The sequence below is a fragment of the Pongo pygmaeus genome, chromosome 7 (genome assembly GCF_028885625.2).
Source record: "Pongo pygmaeus isolate AG05252 chromosome 7, NHGRI_mPonPyg2-v2.0_pri, whole genome shotgun sequence".
NCBI classification, from domain to species: Eukaryota; Metazoa; Chordata; class Mammalia; order Primates; family Hominidae; genus Pongo; species Pongo pygmaeus.
Genome location: NC_072380.2, coordinates 40,055,388 through 40,078,403, shown reverse-complemented (window position 1 = coordinate 40,078,403; position 23,016 = coordinate 40,055,388). Strand labels below are relative to the sequence as shown.

Here is a 23,016-nt window from a genome sequence, read left to right as displayed (position 1 = left end):
AAAAATGTAAAAAACAAGCTTTATGTATCATGGTTAAATGCCTTATAAAATATCTCATAAAGTCTCACAACATACTCACAAGTTAGGTATAACTCTACCTATTTTACTGTTAAGAAAATTAGAATTGTTTTGAAACACAGCTAGTAAGTGATTGAGACTTGGATGTGTCACTTCCTTTAACACTTTTCAGCTTTCTAACAATTATCATACATATGGTATTAATTAATTTTTCAGAGCTCAAGTATCATTTGCTAAACTTGCTAATTCTAAGAATTTGTATGAAAAAATCTCAGCATAAATGTTTAATTGTGCACTTTTTTGTCAATAAAGGATCCATTCTACAGGTGTGCAGTTGCATCACATTGCGTGTGATTTTCATTGGCATTTCCCTGATGATAGTGATGCTGACCATTTTTTCAAACAATTCTTGGCCATTTGGATGGCTTCTTTTGAGAAATGTCGATTCAGGTCCTTTGCCAATTTCAAAATAATATTTTTTGTTTTCTTGTTATTGAGTTTAGTCACCTATAAATTTTGGATATTAACCCCTTACCTGATGTATAATTTGCAAATATTTTCTATTATATAGGTTGTCTCTTCACTCTATTGATTGTTTCTTTTGCTATATCAAAGCTTTTTAAAGTAATCCCTTGTTTTCTATTCTTGCTTTTCTTGTCCTTTGAGGTTCAGAATAAACAAATATATAGAGCTAAAAGGTAGATAAGTGATTGCCTGGGGCTGGTGAAGTAAAGGAGAAGTTAGGTGGAAAGTAGGAGAAAACAATGGGGAGTGATTACTAATGTTTCTGGAGCTTCTTTTTTGGGTGATGAAATGTTCAAAAATTGATTATGGTGATGGTTGCATAATTCTGTGATATTACTAAAACTATTACATTGTATACTTTTTTTTTTTTTAGACAGAATCTCGCTCTGTCACCCAGGCTGGAGTGCAGTGGCATGATCTCTGCTCACTGCAAGCTCCGCCTCCCAGGTTCATGCCATTCTACTGCCTCAGCCTCCCAAGTAGCTGGGACTACAGGTGCCCGCCACCATGCCCAGCTAATTTTTTGTATTTTTAGTAGAGATGGGGTTTCAACGTGTTAGCCAGGATGGTCTCGATCTCCTGACCTCGTGATCTGCCCACCTCGGCCTCCCAAAGTGCTGGTATTACAGGAGTGAGCCACTACACCTGGCGCACTGCATACTTTAAATGGGTGAATTGTATGATATGTTAGTTATGTCTCAATAAAGCTAGTTAAAATCAAGTTCAAGTTGGCTGTTTAGCCTTTTTATGTGCTAGGAATTTGGTATGCTTTCTTTTGTTTTTTCTTTTTGAGACTGTATTTTTAAATATTTAAGAATTATTTCCCTAGTATGCATATATTACTTGAAGAATAATGAAAGAAAAAGTAAGTAAACCACTTATTTTCACTCAGGCAAAATGTAAGAACAAAGTAAATATGAGCACAAACATAATTTCACAGATGAATGTGTATAGATACATCACCATTATTGGTGTCTTTCTTAATATTCAGTGGCCATACAATTTGTAGAAACGGTGTTTCAGAATCTGCAGTAAGGAAAAACATGTGAGCATTCCCAGTGTATCACAGCATCCTTTCTTCACTTGTCTGCTCATCTTACATCACTATATTTCCGAGCCCCAATACACACACACACACACACCCCCCCCACAAAACCAGACTTTGTCCACTTCCAGGAAGAGGCTCCCCTAGAAGAGAAGAGGGACTATTACCCAGAGTCATCCCCCATACTCTGGGTCTTGGTGACCTCAACCCAGAATGGGAAAGGAAATATGGGCTGTAGGTGTCAAACCCCATTCAGCCTCCCTCCTTCCCCCACCTCTCCAGGAAATTCACCCTCTTGAGCAGAGTCAGGTAAGTGAGGAACAGCTGTCTGAGTTCTGGGCTGAGCCCTCCAACTAGCAGTTTCAACCAGATGCCAGTGGCACAGCGGCTCTGAAACTGGGCAGGCTCTGACCGTGCCCCTCCCCAGCCTGGCCTGAGGTTCAAGACCAAGAAGGACGATGCCCGCCTGGCCTTGAGGCTCTGGGGCTCTGGAGCAACAAGCTCTGTTTCTTCTGCACAGCTTGGCCTGAGCTACTGGAACAGGGAGGGTGACACATGCTTCCTCTCTGGACACTGAAATGCAGTCCTCGTACGCAGCAAAAATTCTTCACTTGCAATCACCCGTGGAGGTCAGCCGGCCCAGCCCTGAGAGGATCAGCAAGAGAGCATTGCGTGGCCAGCGGCCTCGCCACAGTCATGGCTGATGAGCATGGAATGGGGGCTGCTTCTGGCCAGGGCTGGGGAGGCCGAGCGGATCCCAGGAATGGTGGAGTCTGGAGGGCACGGCCCAGACCCAGGTCTGTGGATCCCAGAGACTCTTGGAACTTGGAGTCAGGGGGTTCCCACCCACAGCAGGAGGCACTGGAGGAGGCACATGGGAAGGCACGCAGGCTTTATTTTCCAAAAGTTTGACATTTACAATGCATTCTGGGATAACATAAGGTTATAAATAAAGCACATTTGTTCCTTTAGATTATTTGCTATGGAAGTTCTGTGCAATATTAATGTCCCACGTCATCGCTTTCTGATACAATGGATGAATTACTACAGTGAAGAAAAACAGAAAAAATAGAAATTCACAGTATGTTTAGTAGTGGCCAATTGCCTATTTTAAACCTTATTTACTACTGAATTTCTACTTTATAATTGCTAAAAATCAAAGATTATTATAGATAAGTTTGGTTATCTATATTATAGATGTTATATTATCTACATAAATTTGGTTCTTATCTATATTATAGGTAACTTATCTATATTATAAGGAGTCCAACTAAAAAGCTAAACATAAAATAAATGTATATGTTTTTGTACCTTAGCATTGACTTATAATTTACCAGGCAAACTATGAAATGACTATGTAAAAACAATCAAAAACCATTTATTCAGTTTTACACACTTTGTTTCTTAGAAAAACCTATGGCTTAGGGAGACAAAATAAAAGGTTAGTCTTTATTTTTTTCCCCATTAATATGAAGTTCACACAGGAAAACAATAGAGTTAACATGGAAATAATTTTCATTTTATAGTTAATATTCAGGTTGCTGACTTTTTTTTTTTACAATTTCTTTATTCACTTTATAAAAATACTTTATGTAGTAAAATACACATTCTAACCATTTTTAGTGTACAGTTCAGTGGTACTAAGTACATTCATATTGTTGTGAAACTATCACCATCTATCTCCAGAAACATTTTCATCTTGCAAAAGTGAAATTCTTTGCTCAGTAAAGAATAACTCCCCATTGAATAATACGTATTCAACAACAACTTCCCATCCTCTGTGGCCCACAAACACAAGAAAATATGCTCAATATCACTAATCATTAGGGAAATGCAAATCAAAACCATAATGAGATATCTCCTCACACCCATTAGGATGGCTACTGTTTTAAAAACAAGCAGAAAATAACAATCCTAGCAAGAATATGGGCAAACTGGAACCCTTTTGGACTGTTGGTGGGAATGAAAAATTGTAAAACTACTGTGGAACACAGTATGGCAGTTCTCAAAAATATAAAAATAGAATTACCTAATTTCAATTTTTTTGCCAGACATTCTTAAGTTGTCCTTCTATGGAATACTCTTGCTTGTACACCTTTCATGCAATATTTAAAAACAAAATCAAATATTGATTGTCTTCTCCAGTTTGTAGAAGGAAGCAAAATAAGGTTGGCTTTTTTACAATTCATTTTTCCACACTTCCTTCTAAACATACAATATTTGTTTGACTTACAAACAATAACAACATAAAAAATTAACCTCCAAATAGCCAAGATTTTTTTCACTGAAGTATTTACTTTTTAACCATGTGCTTTTTGTTGTGATATATGTTGTATGTCATATTTATTAAAATAGTCCTATATACCTTAAAGACTTTATTTTTTATATATTTTGTTAATTCACGTGATAGTTGATAATAATTAATATATCAGGATTTATTGTGTTGCTATTAAAGAATAATGACTTTCTGACTCTCTATGACTTGAACACATTTCTGAAGTCTACTATACATCACTGAAGGCATGATAAATAATACAGTTACTCATGATTTTATTAAAATCTCTGTTCATCAGTCAAGTAATCAAAACAGGAAATACATGTTCATTATTTAAATTTCTTAATTTTCTTTGACTGATTAGGATGGCTGCTTTTTTTAAAAAAAATGTGTATATATTGTTTGGATATTTGTCCTTGCCCAAATCTCATGCTGGATCATAATCCCCAGCGCTAGAGGTGGTGCCTGGTGGGAGGTGTTTGTATCATGGGGTTGAATCGCCCATGGTTTGGTGCTGTCCTGGTAATAGTGAGTTCTTGCAAGATTTGGCCATTTCAAAGTGTGTGGTATCACCCTCACCTGAGTCTCTCTCACTTGCTCCTGCTTTTCCCTTGTGACATACCTTTTGCCCCTTCACCTTCTGCCATGATTGTAAGCTCCCTGAGGCCTCCCTAAAAGCTGACCAGATGCCAGCACCATGCTTCCTGTAAAGCCTGCAGAACTGTGAGCCGATTAAGTCCCTTTTCTTTATAAATGACCTCAATTTCTCATATTTCTTTATAGCAATGCAAGAATGGCCTAACATAGAAAATTTGTACTAGCAGTGGGGCATTGCTATAAAGATACCTGAAAATCTGGAAGCAGCTTTGGAACTGGGTAATGGGTTGGAAGAGTTCAGAGGGCTCAGATAAAGACAGGAAGATGAGGGAACATTTGGAACTTCCTAGAGACTAGTTAAAATGACTGTGACCAAAAGGCTGACAGTGATATGGATAGTTAAGTCCAGGCTGCCAAGGTCTCAGAAGGAAATGAGGAACTCCTGGGAACTGGAACAAAGGTCATGTGTGTTACGCCTTGGCAGAGAGCTTGGCTGCATTGTGTTCATTCCCTAGGGATCTGTGGAAGCTTGAACTAAAGACGATCATATAGGATATCTGGCAGAGAAAATTTCTAAGCAGTAAAGTTTTCAAGATGTTGCCTGGCTGCTTCTAACAATCCATAATCAGATGGGTGAGCAAAGTAATGATTTAGAGTTGAAATTTATATTTAATCAGGAAGCAGAGCATAACAGTTTGAAAAATTTTCAGCCTAGCTTTGTAGCAAGAAAAAGTTTTGAAAGGAGAGGAATTCAAGTAGGCTGTGGAGCAACCACTTGCTAGTGATATTAACATAACTTAAAAGGAGCCAAGTGCTAATATCCAAGACAATGGGGAAAGGACTTGAATACATTTCAGGGACCTTTGTAGCAGCTCTTTCCAAAATACAGGGATGCCATCCTTGTGTTCAAGTAGGTCAGAGGCTAATAGGAAACTAGACATATTGAAGAAATGTCGTAGCTAGAAATAAATTATAAATTCATTTTTAGGATGTATACAACTTTCTCTGGGAATGCAGTTAAATTAATTTAGCTTTCTCTTTCAAAACTAACTACTTTTGATAAAAGAATGTCACATTTGGGATTTAAGCTAATTGGGTAAGTAAATAAACTTTTTATGAAAGTAATATTAAATTATTCAAAAGTTTTAAGTGTGTGTTAATTTTGCATGTTAGGAAGATTTTGTAAGATGGTTGTTAAATAAAATTTATGGGAGGTTATTGTTGAGCTGAGTTCTTGCACTAGTCTCCAACAGAAGAAACTAAAATGGAGCCATTCATCCTAAGGTGCCATGTAACCAAACGGAAACTAAGTTGTTTATCTGACTTTCCAAGAAATCAGGAGAGAGATTAAAGCCAAATCCTTACACAGGTCAATTTTAGCTTATGTGATCAGAAAGTCCCCTCTGCTTTAACATTTGCAGGGAAAAATAACCTGAAGTAACCTAATGTTAACCAATCCACTTTTTCATGTCATACTATTTCCTTGTTTCTGCTGAAGGTACCTTATAAAAACTGCTTTTTAAATTTTTATGAAGTTCAAATTTTCCTCATGGATCATGATTTGTTCTCATGTAAAATAATCCTTGGTACAGTTCTGGGTCTCCAAAAGTTTTGTTTTCTTCAAAAAGTTCCATAACTTTACCTTTACATTTATATTCATGAAATAACTTTTTGACTTTCTGTTTTGAAGTAGTTTCATATTCATGGGACATTTCAAAGAAATGCACAGGAAGGTCCTGTGTACCTTTTAGCGAAACTCCTTTATGTTAACATTTTGCCTAACTATAATATAATATGAAAATCAGAAAATTAATATTGATGCAATTCACAGAGGTTTGTCATATTTCACCAGGTATACATGATCTTATGCTGGCATGTGTGTAGTTCTGTGCAACATGATCACATGTGTAGTAACATATAACTATAATCACATTAAGATACAGAACTATATTATAAACACAAGACTTTTTGATGCCTTCCCCCTTTATAGACATACACATCAAACTCTCCCATAATTCCTAGTCCCTGACAATCATTAATCTTTTTCCCATACTGACTTTTTTTATATTTCAATAACTTTGTATAAGTCCTATTGCAAAGTATGTCAGCTTTTGAAACTGGCTTTGTTTTAGTTAGTATATGTCATAGTATGGATTTACTCTGCTTTTGGTAACCATTAAGCCACTGAAATGCATTGAAGAAATTTCTAGTTTTTCATTATTCATTAAAGTATTATGAACATTTGAATTCAAGTTTCTGAGAGAACACAGTTTTCATTTCTTGGAGATAAATGTCCAAGAGTAAAATTCTGGTCTGTACCTCTTTTAAGATAACTTAATTACAACAGAGGGTAGGAAAGTTTAAGCCTAAGGATGCTGTCAAAATCAATGGAGATTGTGATGGTAAACAATTAAGAAAAGATGGTAGATATTAAAAAAAAAGAAAACTAAATTATACACCAGCTAGATGTTTAACAAAGACAACCAAAGAAAGAGGTCACTAAGGATGGTTCTTTGGGGGTTAGAAGGAAGAAATAAGCTTCAAGGGCTAGGTTCAAAGACTATTTTTGCAAAAGTACTTGGATTTAATTGATCAGACTATGGAGCAATTTATGCTCCAAGGCATGTTGAAAACAATTTAGCAATCAGCCTGCAATTGGTGTAAGCTAATAGTTGGGTGTTACAACAGCAGAAGCAGATGGTTTAACAGAGAGAAACAACAAAAAGGGTGTTAAAAAGGGCCTTGACTATAGTCGTTGTCATCACAAGGTTACCGTGTACATCCTAAGCCTGTACCCTTTTAGGAGCAACATCAAAAGTTTCACATTACAAGGAAAACAGATTGCAATAAAATAGTCCAGCCAAATTACCAAACAAATCCACTGGGGAGGATTAGAATCCAGAGGAAAAAAACAGAAAGTACAATCCATATACCCACCAAAAATATTAGGCAACAAAAACTGCAGAAATATTTGGACTAAGTTAGACTTGGCAGACAAAGATTTCAAAGCAGCTATTATAAATACAAAGAACTAAAGGAAACCATGGATTAAAAAAGGGAAAAATGATGACAATGCTTCATCAAATATAAAGTAACAGTAAAGTGAAATTATTAAAAAGGTAATAGAATGACTCAGCAATATATTTGAGTTGGAAGAAGTTCAGTTAAATTAATAGATTAATAGATATTATGTAAGTGGAAAAACAAAAAGAAAAATTACTTAAAAATATGAGTAGAGCTTTACATAAATGTAAAATACCATTAAGTGTACCAGTATATATCTAATGGAGTACCAGAAATAATAGAGAGGTAAAGGAGCAAAAAATCTATATGTATATCTAGTCAAAATATTGAAAGATAAAGACAGTAAGACAAAAGCAATTCATTACATGCAAAAAAACTTCAGTAAGTTTTTCTCAGCTTATCTCCCATCAGGAATGTGGAGGCTAGAAGACAATGGGGTGACGTATCCAAAATGTTAAAATAAAACAGCTACTGCCATGTAAAAATCTTATAGCCAGCAATACTATATTTCAAAGATGATTGTGTAATAGAAACATTTTTAAGAATTTGGGAGAATTACTAGTAGATGCACCTTACAAGAAACAACAAAAAAAAAATATTCTTCAGACTGAAGCAAATGTCCCAAGACAGTAATTCTAATCCAACATGATGAAGCAAAGAACCTTGGTAAAGGCAACTATGCACAGAATTATATTTTTAAAAGGAACAGTATAGACAGACTTTGGTTTCTGTGTCCAGCATGTACAGAGCTTGGAAGCTGTCATTTCATCATTCTGTTCTAACAACAAGTAAAAATCCAAAGAAACTGAAAATTAACAATGCTTCTTAGATCTGTTAGAGAATTGAGATCACAAGACAAACAGCTATTTCCCAAACTAGAGACAGACAAGTGGATATAACTAATTATAACTTACCAGAGCAGAAATTCATGAGCAGAAACTTCCATGAGAACCAGTACCAGGGTAGAAAAATTTAAACTATAACTGAAGAATAGATAGAAGCTCAGTGTGGACAAGTCTGAGAGTAAACAACTCCAGGGGCCCTAGTTTTAGATGTCTCCATATTATTATGAGTCTACCCCTATTATGTGTCTACCCCCAGGAAGCTATCAGGTTCTCACACTGAAAATCAGAGAAAACTTTTCTTATGCTTCTAGAATTAGAAGGGAAAAGGAGCCAGTCTGAAATATGTCCAGAGCATTGTGTTCTTCTTAACAAGGGCTTCCCTCAAGAGAAACTCTTCCATCATGACCTGAACTGCTGGGATTTAGCAGAGCCTAATTTACCTGGGGGGAAGGGAAATACTCAACTGCAGCCCTCTCTTGCTTTTCATGTGGGAGGAGGGAAAGCTCTAACTCCAGCCCCACTCTAGTCATTGTGTGTTATTTAAAGGAGTAGGAAAAACTCAGAAGTAGGAGTAAAGGACAAAGGTTCACTAAAAGACTAAAACCTAATCATAGGACTGCAGAATGCTTCCCTCCCCGCCCAACACCTTTCCGACATATCTATTTAGCACAGGTTCTTTAACGTAGAATATCATGTCCAGCTTTCAACAAAAAATTACAAGCAATACTAAAAGACAAAAACACAGTTTGAAGAGGCAACGTAAGCATCAGAACCAGATACAGACATGGTAGAGATGTTGGAATTATGAGATTCAAAGTTCATAACAACTTGATTAACATGTAAAGGGTTTTAATAGAAAAAAGTAGATAGCATGCAAGAAGAAATGGACAATGTCATCAGAAAGATGGAAAATCTAAGAAATAATTAAAAAAATAAATGTTAGGATTCAAAAACATTGTTATAGAAATGAAGCCTCTCTTGGGGCCAGTAGTAGGCTGGACAGAGCTGAGGAAGGAAACAGTGAGCTTGAGGATATGTCAATAGAAACTTCCAAAACTGAAAATCAAAGAAGAGAATACTGAAAAAAAATGAAACAAAATATCTAAGAACTGGCCAGGTGCAGTGGCTCACGCCTGTAATCCCAGCCCTTTGGGAGGCTGAGGTGGGCTGATCCATGAGGTCAGGAGATCAAGACCATCCTGGCCAACATGGCAAAATCCCCTCTCCACTAAAATACGAGAAAAAAAAAAATTAGCCAGGTGGGGTGGCACATGCCTGTAGTCCTAGATACTCCAGAAGCTGAGGCAAGGTAGTTGCTTGCACCCAGGAGGCAGAGTTGCAGTAAGCTGAGATGGCACCACTGCACTCCAGCCTAGCAACAGAGTTAGACTCCGTCTCAAAATTTAAAAAAATATATATATAAATATACGTATTTTTTTATATATATATATATCTTGGAGATATATATCTCTCTCCAAGAACTGTGGAACAACTACAAAAGGAGTAGCATATGCATGATGGTAATACCAGAGGAGAAGAAAAATAAAACAAAGCAGAATTATTTGAAGCAATAATGCCTGATAATTTCACAAAGCTGATCAGACACCAACCCACAGATTCAGCAAACTCAGAAAACACTAAGTAGATTAGATGTCAAAAAATAACAACTAGATATATCATATTCAAACTGCAGAAAATCAGAGGCAAAGAACAAATCTTGAAAGAATCTAAAGGAAAAATCATTTTACCTATAGAGGCTCAACTATAAGAATTACTTCCAACTTCTCTTCAGTCAACAAGGAAACAACAAAACAGTAGGACAAAACATTTGGTGTTCCAAGAACACACACACACACACCCCTCCAGAATTCTCTACCCTGTGAAATTGTCCTTTGAAAATTAAAGAGAAATAAACACTTTCTCCTACAAACAAAAATTGAGGAATTTTTTTGCCAGTAGGTCTCCCTCTCAAGGAATAAAATAGTTTCAGGAAATGAGTGGTGGTCAACAGTATCAAATACTGTTGGGTTAAGAAAAATATTCAAAAATAGTAGTCAAATTTGACCAAAAACACAATATAGGTTTGTTTCCTGTTGTAATGCTAGTGTGCCTACTCTTCACTTAGATGTCATTTTCATGATCATAAATTCTGAACTCAGAAGAATAATCCCAGTGAAAGTTTACATGTACTACGTACTATAATATAAACTAAATATGTTGCAAGAAGCTATTAAATGGAACCAGTTGGAGTGGGAGGACAACAAAAACATGACCAGCTTAAAGTGTGGGTCCCCGGATTTCCTCTCCTCTGTAAACTAAGGCCTCTCCCTTCATGTCTAACTTTCAGATATGCCCATAAATAGAAACACAAATAAATCTATAAAAATATGAGACATGTAATTAACAACAACTGTACAAAGAAGAATCTTTCCACAAAGGAAAACTTAGGTCTTCTTTGACTTCAGGAATGATGTCTATGAAGCACTCAAAATTAAACTAATAACAATTCTTCAAAAACTCTTCCAAATAATAGAAGATGAAATACTACACAATGCATCCTTTGAAGCCACTATTACCCTATACAGAGTAAGACAAAGATAATTATTATCCAACTATAGCAACATATAAAATAGATTGTACAAAGTGACCAAATGGTTTCATGATACAGTTTCATGATTAAAACATTCAACAAATTAAGACTAGAAGAATATATCCTTATCATGACTAAGCGCATCTACAAAAAACCCATAGCTAACAACATACTTGAAGGTAACAGACAGAATGATCTTCTAAAATAAGAAAGACAAAGACATTTGCTATCACCACTCCTATTCAACATTGTATGGAAATTGTAGCCAGAGCAATTAAACAGTAGAAAGAAGTAGATCCAAAGAAGTCATCCAGATTGGAATGAGAGAGTTAAACACTCCTTTTGTAAATGCCATGGTCTTGTATATAGAAAAATCATTTAAAAATTCTCTAAAAACCCATGAGAGCTAATATGTCACTTCATCAGTTTTGCAGGAAGATCAATATACACAAAATCACTTTTATTGCTATCCACTAGCAGTGAGCTTTTGGAACACAAAATTAAAAAATTCAATTACAATTACATCAAAATAATAAAATAGTGATGATTAAATGTAATCAAAATTTAAGATTTTTACTCATAAAACTAAAAGAAATTACTTTAAATAAACTAAAGAAGATTTAAATATATATAAGAAAGCACACCATGCTTATGGATCAGATGACTTAATGTTGCTAATATGGCAATTTTTACCAAATTAATCTACTGATTGAATGCAGTCACTGTCAAAATTCCAAGTGGCTTTTAAATAGAAATTTATAAGTGAATTCTAAAATTTATATGGAAATTTAAGTGACCTAGAGTAGCCAAACCAAGTTAATTTTTTGAAAAAAAAGTAAGCAAAATTGTCAAACCTTAAGCTAGACTGAATAAAAAGAGAGAAGACTCAAATAAATAAAATTATAAATGAAAGAGGAGACATTACAACTGATACCACAGACAGGATCATAAGAGACTACTATGAACAGTTAGATGCCAACAAGGTGGATACACTAAAAGAAATGAATAAATTCCTGGACACATACAACTTACCAAGCTAAATCATGAGGAAATAGAAAATCTGAACAGACCAATAACAAGTAAAAAGATTGAATCAGGAGTAACAGTCTCCCATAAAAGAAAATCCTAGGATCTGATTGCTTCACAGCTGAATTCTACCAAACATCTAAGGAAAAACTAATATCATTTCTTTTCTAATAATTGAAGGGAAGGGAATATCTACAAATTCATTTTATAAGGTGAGCATTACCCTGATACCAAAGTCAGATAAATAAACTACATGAAAATAAAATTATAGGCTAATAACTCTGATAAACATAGATGCAAAAACACTCAAGAAAATATCAGGGAAGCAAATTCAGCAACACATTAACAGGATCATACTCCATGATCAAGTAGGATTTATTTTCTGGATGCAAGGATGATTATACATACACAAATCACTAAATGTGATCAACCACATTAACAAAATGAATCACAAACACTTTATGATCATCTCCCTAGAGGCAGAAAAAGCATTTGGCCAAATTCAATGTTCTTTCATAATAAAAACACTGAAAAAGTTAGGTATAGAATGCATATGCCTGTACATAATAAAGGCCATATACAGAAAGCACACAGCTGACATCATGCTCAATGGTGGAAAGCTAAGGTCAGGATCAAGACAAGGATACTGACTTTGGCCACTTCTGTTAAACATAGTATGGGAAATGGTAGCCAAAACAATTAGGCAAAAAGAAGGAAAGAAGAAAGAAAAAAGGAAGAAAAGGAAGGAGGGAGGGAAGGAAGGAAAGAAGGAAGGAAGGAAGGAAAGAAGGGAAGGAGGGAGAGAGGGAGGGAGAGAGGGGAAGGAAAGTGAAGGGAAGGGAAGGGAGGGAAGGAAGGGAAGGAAGAAAGGAAAGAAAGGAAAAGGGGAAGGGAGAGAGGGAGGAAAATCAAAATTAGAAAGGAAGAATTAAAATTGACTGTTCGCAGATGACATTATCTTTTGCATAGAAACCCCTAAAGGCTAGACTAAAAAACTGTTAGAAATGATAAATCAATTTAGTAGAGTTGCGGGATACTAAATCAGCATTCAAAAATGAGTTGTGTTTCTATATACTAACAATGAACTATCTGAAAAAGAAATTAAAAAACCAATCCCATTCACAGTAGCATCAGAAAGAGTAAAATACTTTGGTGTAAATTTAACCAATCTAGTAAAAAATTGGCACATAAAGCCCATAAAAATTAATGAAGACATTAAGATACACATGAATAAATAAAAGACATATATACTGTTCAAGGATTGAAAAAATTAAGATTGTTAAAATATCCATATTACCCAAAGGGATGTATAGTTTTATTGCAATATCTATCAAAATTTCTATGGCATTTTTCACGGGCATACGAAAAAACTCTGACATTAAGAAGAAACCACAAAATATCTCAAATAGCCAAAGCAATCTTAAGCAAAAAGAACAAAGCTGGAGATATTACACTTCCTGATTTCAAATTATATTACAAAGCTATAGCAATCAAAATAGTAAAGCACTGGCATAAAAAAGATACATATATCAATGGGACAAAGTAGAGCACAGAACTACACCCTTGCATATATGGTCCACTAATTTTTGACAAGGAGAACAAGAATACACAATGGGGAAAGGACAGTCTTTTTAATAAATGGTGTTGAGTAAACTGAATATTCACATGTAAAAACATGAACTTGGACCTTTATCATACATCATACACATAAATCAAATAAATATGGACAAAATACTTACTTTCAGTAAGACCTGAAACTATAAAACATCTAGCAGAAAATAGAGAGAAAGCTCCTTGCCATTGGTCTGGGCAATGATTTTATGGGGTATGTCACCAAAAGCACATATGATAGAAGCAGAAATAAAGTGATTGCATTAAACTAAAAAGCTTTTGCATAGCAAAAGAAACAATCAATGAAATAAAAAGGCAGCCTATAGAATGAGACAAAGTATTTGCAAACTATATATCTGGTAAAGGGTTTCATAATATCAAAAGTATGTATGGGTGGCCAGGCACCATGGCTCATGCCAGCAATCCCAGCGCTTTGAGAGGCTGAGGCGGGAGGACCACTTGAGCTCAAGAGTTTAGACAAGCCTAGGTAACATACAGAGACACTGTCTCTACAAACTATGTGTGTATGTGTATATATATATATATAAATACACACATATATATACATACACACACACATATATTTGTGTGTGTGTAGATCTCATACAAGTGAATAGCAAGAAAGCAAATAACCTGATTTAAAAATTGTCAAAAAAGCTTAATAGACATTTCTTCAAGAATACATACAATTGAATAACAGGTATATCAAAAGGTACTTAACATCACCAATAATCAGGAAAACATAAATGAAGACCACTATGAGATATTACTTTCCACTTAGAATGGCTTACTTCACATCTTAGGTTAACAAGGTGGTTATTGAAAAAAGGGAAAAGAGAGCAAGGTCAGTAAAGACATGAAGAAAAAGGAACCCTTGTACACTGTTGGTGGAAATGTAAATTGGTATAGCCATTATGGAAAACAGTACGAAGGTTCTTCATAAATGAAAAATAGAACTACCATATGATGCAACAACCTCACTTCTGGGTATGAATTCAAAGGACTTGAAATCAGGACCTTGAAGAGATAGCTGCACTCCCATGTTCACTGTAGCATTGTTCACAATAGCTATGATATGGAAACAACCTAAATGTCCATCATGGGTAAATAGATAAAGAAAATGTGCCAAATGTATGTAATGGAATATTACTCATCCTTAACCATGAAGAAAATTCTCTTATTTGTTATCTCATGAATAGATGTAGAGGACATTATGCCAAGTAAAATGTGCCAGACAAAATTTGTGTGAAATATGTCAGCCAAAAAGTTGCATGATCTTAACTATATGTGGGCTCAAAAATAATCAAATTCATAGAAGCAGAGAGTAGAACAGTGGTTGCCAAGGGACATGGGAGCAGAGAATGGGAAGGTGATCATTAAAGGGTACAAAGATTCAGTTATGCAAGATAAATTCTGGAGCTCTACTATACACCACAGTACCTATAGCTAACAATATTGTATTGTGTACTTGATATTTGCTAAGAGGGTAGATCTATGTCAAGTGTTCTTACCTTGGTAAAACAACAACAATAATAAAGAATTTGGGAGGAAACTTTGGGAGGTGATATATTTATAGCCTTGATGGTGATGATGGTTTAAAGGGGTATACTTATTTCCAAACTCATCAAGATGTATATATTAAGTATGTATACATATTTGTATGTCAATTATACTTCCATGAAGTGGTATAAAACTGATAGAATAACTAGACAAAAAATCAGCAAGGATATAGAAGACTTAAATGACATCATCAACCACCTTGACCTACCTGTATTCTATAGAACTCCCCATCCACACAGTGGGTATTCACAATAGTAAATACATCTTCTATTCAAGTGTATTTGGAACAGTCTTCAGGACAGACTATGTACTAGGCCATTAAAAAGTCTCAAAAATATTTAAAAAGATTTTAAATTTACAATGATTGAAATCAAATGAAGTATATTTTGTGACCAGAGCTCAACTAAGTTGAAAATTAACAAGACAAAAAATATGGGAAATCTATAAATATTTAGGAATTAAACAATATACTTCTAACTAATGTATGAGTCCAAGGGAAGAATTCACAAGAAAAAACAGAATATTTTGAACTGAATGGAAATGAAAATATATGCTATCAAAATGTATAGAATGAAGCTAAGCCGAAGGGAAAATTTATGGATTTAAACGCCTATATCAGAAGAACAAAGATCTCAAAACAATCATGTAAGCATTGGCCTTACAATTACTAGAAAAAGAGCTAGACAATCCCCAAGCAAGGAAAAAAAAAGTAGATAAGAAATATTAACCTGTAATTAATGAAATACAAAACTGAATAACACTAGCAAAAGATAATTATAACAAAAAGTTGGATCTTTTAAAATATCAGCAAAATTAACAAACCTTTAACGGGTCTGAACAAGAAAAAAAAGAAAATGCAAATAAACAAAATCAGGAATAAAGTACAATAATTCAATACTGACCCTACAGACATTAAAATGATTATAAGAAAATACTACGAATAACTTTGTGCAACAAATTACACAATTTTGAAGACAGGGACATATTTTTGAAGTCACAAGCTTCCAAACATGATTTAATAAAGAACAGAAAATCTGAACAGATTACAAGAATAAAGATATTAAAATGGTAAGTAAAACCAACACCAATGTGTAATGAGATCTAACTAGAAGGGCACTTAAAATAATGTACCAACTATATTCTTTTCTGACCTAGTAAGTCTTTGGTACAGCATAGCATACTCATCAGGAAAAGTTCTAGAACATTGAGAATTTTGGCTTGCCCCAATATAATAACAAACTATTGAAACACAAAATTATAAAGATACCACTTACATTAGATTTAAAATAGTATATTTAAGAATTAATATAACAAATGTTATATAAAATGCATGACACTGGTTAATGACTAGGATAATTTAACCTAATACATTAATTCTATATCATATTTACCGATTATACTCTGCATTCTCTCTGTTGGATGATTTCCTTATTTCATTTCTCTTAAAGATCACAGTGGTAAGAACTATGAAAAACGGCAGAAAAATGTAGAAACTCAGAATAAGCCAGTTGTTCCAGTGTGTATTGTAGCCTTTTTCAGTATAAAAGTCACCTAGAAATGAATCATATCATAAATTAGTGGGGACTCAGTGGATATTTAAATAAATTTATATTTTTTCACCTTAATCATATACATGTATATATAATGAAGTTTTAATGCATTGCAAACTACTAGGAAAAATAGAACATAAATGCAAACTACAGTGCTATATTTTTCATAGATTTTCTATTTATTTACACATACTTATTTAATATTAATCTGCTGTATACATGTTTAGAGTGCTGTTTGCTGCATTCAGCTTATTTGTAACATCAATACTTTAAAAGTTAATACAGTAATAGGGATTAAGTTACAATTTTAAAAAATGTATACTTTGAGAAACCACCATCCCACTCGCTTGCTAAATCAGTTTTTTTCTTAGAGAAAACCGTTTATAAATGACTCATTTCTCTCCATCTAGTGTTTATATTCTATGTATGTAAACAAAATTCATACTTATACCTATACTTGTATCTGCATCTATATCTATATATCTATACATAACATGTGCATCTGTGTGCATGTGTGTATGTGTATATCTTTCCACTCACTGACATTTTATAAGCGTATTATTCCCTTTGGTTTTTTTAATACTTAGAAAGTTTAGATATCACACAATTCTGAGAAGTATACAATATGTAAATATATTAGCAAAATGAACAATGAGTTAACTAAATGAATATGCACATACCCACTCTCCAGGTCTCAAAAAAGATCCTGTTATAATTCTAAAGCACTGCAGGACATTTCCTAATCCTTTCTCCTTTCCAAAGTTTACAAAGATCATGGTTTGTTTAATTATTATTTATTTAGTGAAATTTATTGATGTATATAACATAGTAACAAAAACATGTGCCATAAAGTTGTACAACTCAAAAGACATTTACATTGAACAAGACCATGTAACCAGCAACAAATCTAGGAAACATAACTCATAACTCCCCAAATTAGTTTACCAGACACCATCTTTCCCAAAGAAAATCACTAATTTTGCCTCGAAGAGCATGAATCTTATTTCCCTTTCATTTTGGCTTGCTATTAATTTAGACACATTAACTATACTTGTATCTTTTGATATTGTATACACTTTGAAAAATAGATTAAGGAGGTACAAGTGCAGTTTTGCTGCATGGATATATTGTGCAGTGGTGAAGTCTAGGCTTTTAGTGTACCTGTCATCAGAATAGTGCACATTGTATTCAACAGGTAATTTTTCACCCTTCATATCTCTTTCACCTTCCAATGTTTTGGAGTCCCCAGTGTCTATTATTCTGCTGTGAATGTCCATGTGTGCCCATTGTTTAGCTCCCACTTATAAGTGAGCCAATGCAGTATTTGGCTTTCTGATTCTGAGTTATTTCACTTAGGTTAATGCCTCCAGTTCCATCCATGTTGCTGCAAAAGACATGGTTTTATTTTTTTATGGCTCAGTAGTATTCCATGATGTATATATAAAGAAATATAAATATAAATATGTATTCATCAATGGAGGACTGGATAAAAAACACATGGTATATATATATATACACACACATGGTATAACCAACCAAGTAGGCAGACAACCTTATAGAATGGGAGAAAATATTTTATATATATATAAATATATATGCACCATGTGTTCTTTATCCAGTCCTCCATTGATATATATATGTCAATGTATATTACAATATATATATATCACAATATATATATCACAATATATATCACATGATAAATATATGTGTGTGTGTGTGTGTATATATATATGTATATAATGTGTTCTTTATCCAGTCCTCCATTGATGGACACTTAGGTTGATTCCATAACTTTGTTATTGTGACTAGTTCTGCAATGAACGTATGATGTATAATGATTTCTCTTCTTTTGGGTAGCTAGCAAGTAGTAGGACTCCTGGATTGAGTGGTAGTTCTATTTTTAGTTCTTTAAGAAATCTTCATACTGTTTTCCATAGTGATAGTACTAATGTACATTTCCACCAACAGTATAAAAGTGTTCCCTTTTCTCCACATCCTCACCTACATCTGTTGTTTTATGACTTTTGAATACTAACCATTCTGATAACATAATAACTCATTATAGTTTTAATTTGCATTTCTCTGATGATTAGTGATGCTAATCATTTCTTCCTATGTTTTTTGGCCTCTTGGATGTCTTCTTTTGTGAAGTGTCTGTTCATGTCTTTTGCCATTTTTTTGATGGGGTTGTTTATATTTTTTCTTTTTGAGTTTTTTTAGTTTCTTATAGATTCTGGATAACAGTACTTTGTTGATAATATAGTTTGCAAATATTTTCCCTCATTCTGTAGGTTGTCTGCCTACTTTGTTGATTATTAGTTTTTCTTTGCAGATGCTTTTTAGCTTAATTAAGAAATCCCATTTGTCCATTTTTACTTTTGCTTTATTTGTTTTTGAGGTCTTTGAGTCATAAATTCTTTGCCTATACCAATGTCCAGAAAAGGTTTTCAGAGGTTTTCTGTAAGAATTTTTATACTTTCAAGTCTTACATTTAAGTTGTTAATCTGTCTTGAGTTAATTTTTGTATATGTTGAAATACATAGATTTTTTCTTCTGCATGTGGCTATCCAACTTTCTCAGCACCATTTATTGAATAGGCTGAGTGTGGATCATTTTTGACAGATTTTAAATGTTATACAAATGGAATTATACTGCATACACATTGTTTTCTGACTTTGTTCATTATTACTGACTTTTGAAATCCATAGATGTTGTTGCTTATAGTTGTAAAATGTTTATTCTAATTGATGCATACTATACATTTGCATAGAAATAGCAGGTATTAATTTCTGATATTCTGACAGACATTTGGGTAGTTTGAAATTTGGGTTATTATGAATAGTGCTGCTGTGAATATTCTACAGCATGTCTTTTGGTCAACATTATGTTCGAAAATCAGATATATGCATACATGGGAAGTGTCAATGCTTGCATATTCCCATATTGAACATTAGTAAATATTTCCAGTGATTTTCCTAAGTGGTTGTATCCATTATATTCCTATTAGTAGTAAATGAGTGTCTTCATTTTTGCTTATCTTTGGTATTTTTCTTCTTTTCATAGTTATTCTTCATATAAAATGAAATGCAAACACCACTGTACAGTTGGATGAAATCTCACAAATGTAAACCCCACGAGGCAAACATTTTAAATATTTTTTTGTTTTGATGTGTTAGTTTTTTTCATTTAATATGAAGTGTTTCTAATATTTTATTTGATAAAGAATGGGTTTAACTAGTGCCTGAGAGTTGGCAACAAAATAGTGTAAATTCTTTTATAAAGTATTTTAATTTTGTTATTTTAACAGCTTTACTGAGAGATGACTGACATAAAATAAATGCCCACACTTTAAGTGTATAATTTGATAGGTTTTGTTATATGTATACTGCCATGAAACCATAAAAATGCAAACAATGCATATATCCATAATCCATACACATTTCCCATGTCCATTGATCCTGCCACATTGCTACTCCCCACACAGGCAGTCACTAATCTGGTCTACATTCTTTCATTATAAATTAGCTTTCATTTTTTATACTTATATATAAATAGAACAAGACTGTATGTATTCTTCATAGTCTAACATGTTTCATTTAGCATAAATGTTGACATTCATCCATATTGGTGTATATAACAACAGTTTGTTTCTTTTTATTGTTTGATAGTATTCCACTGTATTGAGAGACTATACATTGCTTAGCCATCATCTGTTGATTTATATTTACATTGTTTCCAGATGTTATCTATTACAAAAATTGTTACTATATACATTTTGACTTATATTTATATTGTTACCAGATTTTATCTATTACAAAAATTGTTACTATATACATTTATATGCAAGGCTTTGTACGGGTATCAGCATTCTATTCTATTGGGTAAGTTGTATAATAGCTGATTTATGTGATTTGTATTTACCTCCTTAAGAATCTCTGAAACTATAAATTTTGTTTTAAATATCAGTGTTTTAAATATCAGTATATGGTTCCTACCCCCACATCTTGGCCAAAGTTAATGTGGTCAGCCCTTTTAAATGTAAACAATTTTTAAAGGAATGAGTAGCATCTATTTGTGATTTTAATTTGCATTTCTCCGATGACCTATGTTGTTGGGCATCTTTTAGTTGGTTTTTTAAATTAAGTTTCAAGGATTCACTATATATTTTTAATACAAATACTTTATCAGGTATATATTTTACAAATATTTGTTAAGGGGCAGTGGCTTGCCCTTTTATTCCTCTAACAGTGGCTTTTGAATAGCAAAAGTCCTAATTTTTTTATGTTGTTCAACTTATCACATTTTGGGGTCCTATTTTTGGTGTCATATCTACAAAATCTGCGCTCAAAGTCACTGAGGATTTCTCCTATATTTTCTTCTAGAAGTTTTATATTTTGATCTGTAATCAACTTTGAGTTAATTTTTTGAACATGGTATGAAATACAGCTCTAAGTTTATCTTTTTTACATATAAATATATAATTACTCTAGCACAATTTGTTTAAAAAGCTAAACTTTATCCATTGTATTGCTTTAAACATTTATTGGAAATCCATTTTCCATATATTTGTATGTCTATTTCTGGTTTCTTATTCTATTTTATTGACCTGTATGTCTGTGTTAATGACAGTACCACGCTGACTTGATAACTGTAGCTTTATAATGAGTTTCAATATTGGGCAGTGTATTTCCTCCACCATTTTTTTTTCAAAGTCATTTTAACTATTCTTGGGCCTTTGAGTTTTACAATAAGGCTTACAATCAGCTTATCACCTTCTGCAAAAGAGCCTGATGGATGATTTTGACAGAAATTTTCTTATATGGATAAACAAATTTAGAGATTTCTGTTCTTTTAACAATAGTGAATCTTGACCTATGAAAATTGCATGCCTCTCCATTTATTTAAATCTTCTTTAATTTATCTCAGTAATGACTTGGAGTTTCCAGTGCACAATCTCACATTTTCTAGCTAAATTTATTTGCAAGTATTTTATTTTCTGATGCTATTTTGTGTGAAATTTTTTATTTTCTTTTGTTGTAGGAAGAGCACCTACCTAACAAGAGATCTAGATTGTTAACAAAGTTTTAAGTGTACTTATTGTTGACTATAGCTACAATGTTGTACAGCAGATCTCTAGAGCTTACTCATCTTGCTTGACTGACACTTTATGCCTTCACTTGTAATTTTCCACCCCATCATACTACCATCCCAACAACCACCATTCTATTCTTTAATTATATGAATGTGACTATATCAGGTACTTCATATACGTGGAACTGTAGAACATTTGTCTTTCTCTGACAGCTTATTTCACTTAGCATCATGTACTCAAGACTTATTCATGTCACTGCATATTGCAGAATTTTCATTTTAAAGGCTGAGTAGTCCTTCATTACATGTATATGCCATACTTCCTTTATCCACACATTATTGATGGACATTTAGGTAGTTTCCACATCTTGAGTATTGTGAATAGTGCTATGATGGATACAAAATTGTTAATTTTGGGATGCTAATTTTAATTTCTTTAAATATGTCTCCATTAGTGGGATGGCTGGATCATATGACAGTTCTATTTTCAATTTTTGAGGAACCTCCATACTGTTTTTCATAACAGCTGCACCATTTTATATCCTTACCAACAGTATGCAAGGGTCCCAAGTTCTTCACATCCTTCATTTGTTGAAAAATAATAGTCATCCTGACAGGTATGAGGTGATATCTCATCATGGTTCTGATTTTTATTTCCTTGATGATTAGTGTTATTTGCATATTTTTTCACATACCTGTTGGCCATTTGTGTGCTTTCTTGAAGCAATGTCTACTCAAGTCAACCCATTTTTTAAACAAGTTATAAGGTATTTCGTTCTTTGTTTTTACTATTAGGTCTTATATATTCTTATATATTCTTATATATTTTGGATATTAACTCTTTATCAGATATATGGTTTGCAAATATTTTCTCCCACTCAATAGGTTTCACTCTGTTGATTGTTTCATTTGCTGTATAGAGCTTTATATAGTTTGATATAGTCCCACAATGAAATCATTGCCAAGATCAATATAATGAATCTTTTCTCTCATGCTTTCTTCTAGGAGTTTTACATATATAGGTCATGTTTTTCTTTAATTCATTTTGAGTCCATTTTTATGTATGGTGTAAGATAAGAATCCAACTCATTGTTTTGTAAAGACTTTCTCAAACATACCAAAATTAAGGGAATCCATCACCAATAGATTTACCTTACCAAAAAATTCTAAAGGGAGTTCTTCCGGTTGAAATGAAAAGATGCTGAACAGCAAAATGATAGGATAAAAAATTATAAAACTGTTGGCAAAGATAAATA

General features: G+C 33.5%; 1 protein-coding gene across 4 annotated transcripts in view; it reads right to left on the bottom strand.

Moving 5' to 3' along the window:
- Positions 1 to 2,072: 2,072 nt before the first annotated feature.
- The window catches only part of ADAM18 (ADAM metallopeptidase domain 18), a 155,589-nt gene continuing 134,645 nt past the window's right edge, over positions 2,073 to 23,016 (bottom strand). For 3 of the 4 annotated variants that reach the window (XM_054498862.2, XM_054498863.2, XM_054498865.2), the window contains 2 exons: positions 16,508 to 16,667; positions 2,073 to 2,632 (listed from right to left, as the gene is read on the bottom strand). In XM_054498862.2, the coding sequence (XP_054354837.2) occupies positions 2,590 to 2,632; positions 16,508 to 16,667 (203 nt within the window). In that variant the 3' untranslated portion in view covers positions 2,073 to 2,589. Of the gene's footprint in view, positions 2,633 to 16,507; positions 16,668 to 23,016 lie in introns of those variants that run through there. The other variant, XM_054498867.2, reaches the window with a different exon arrangement.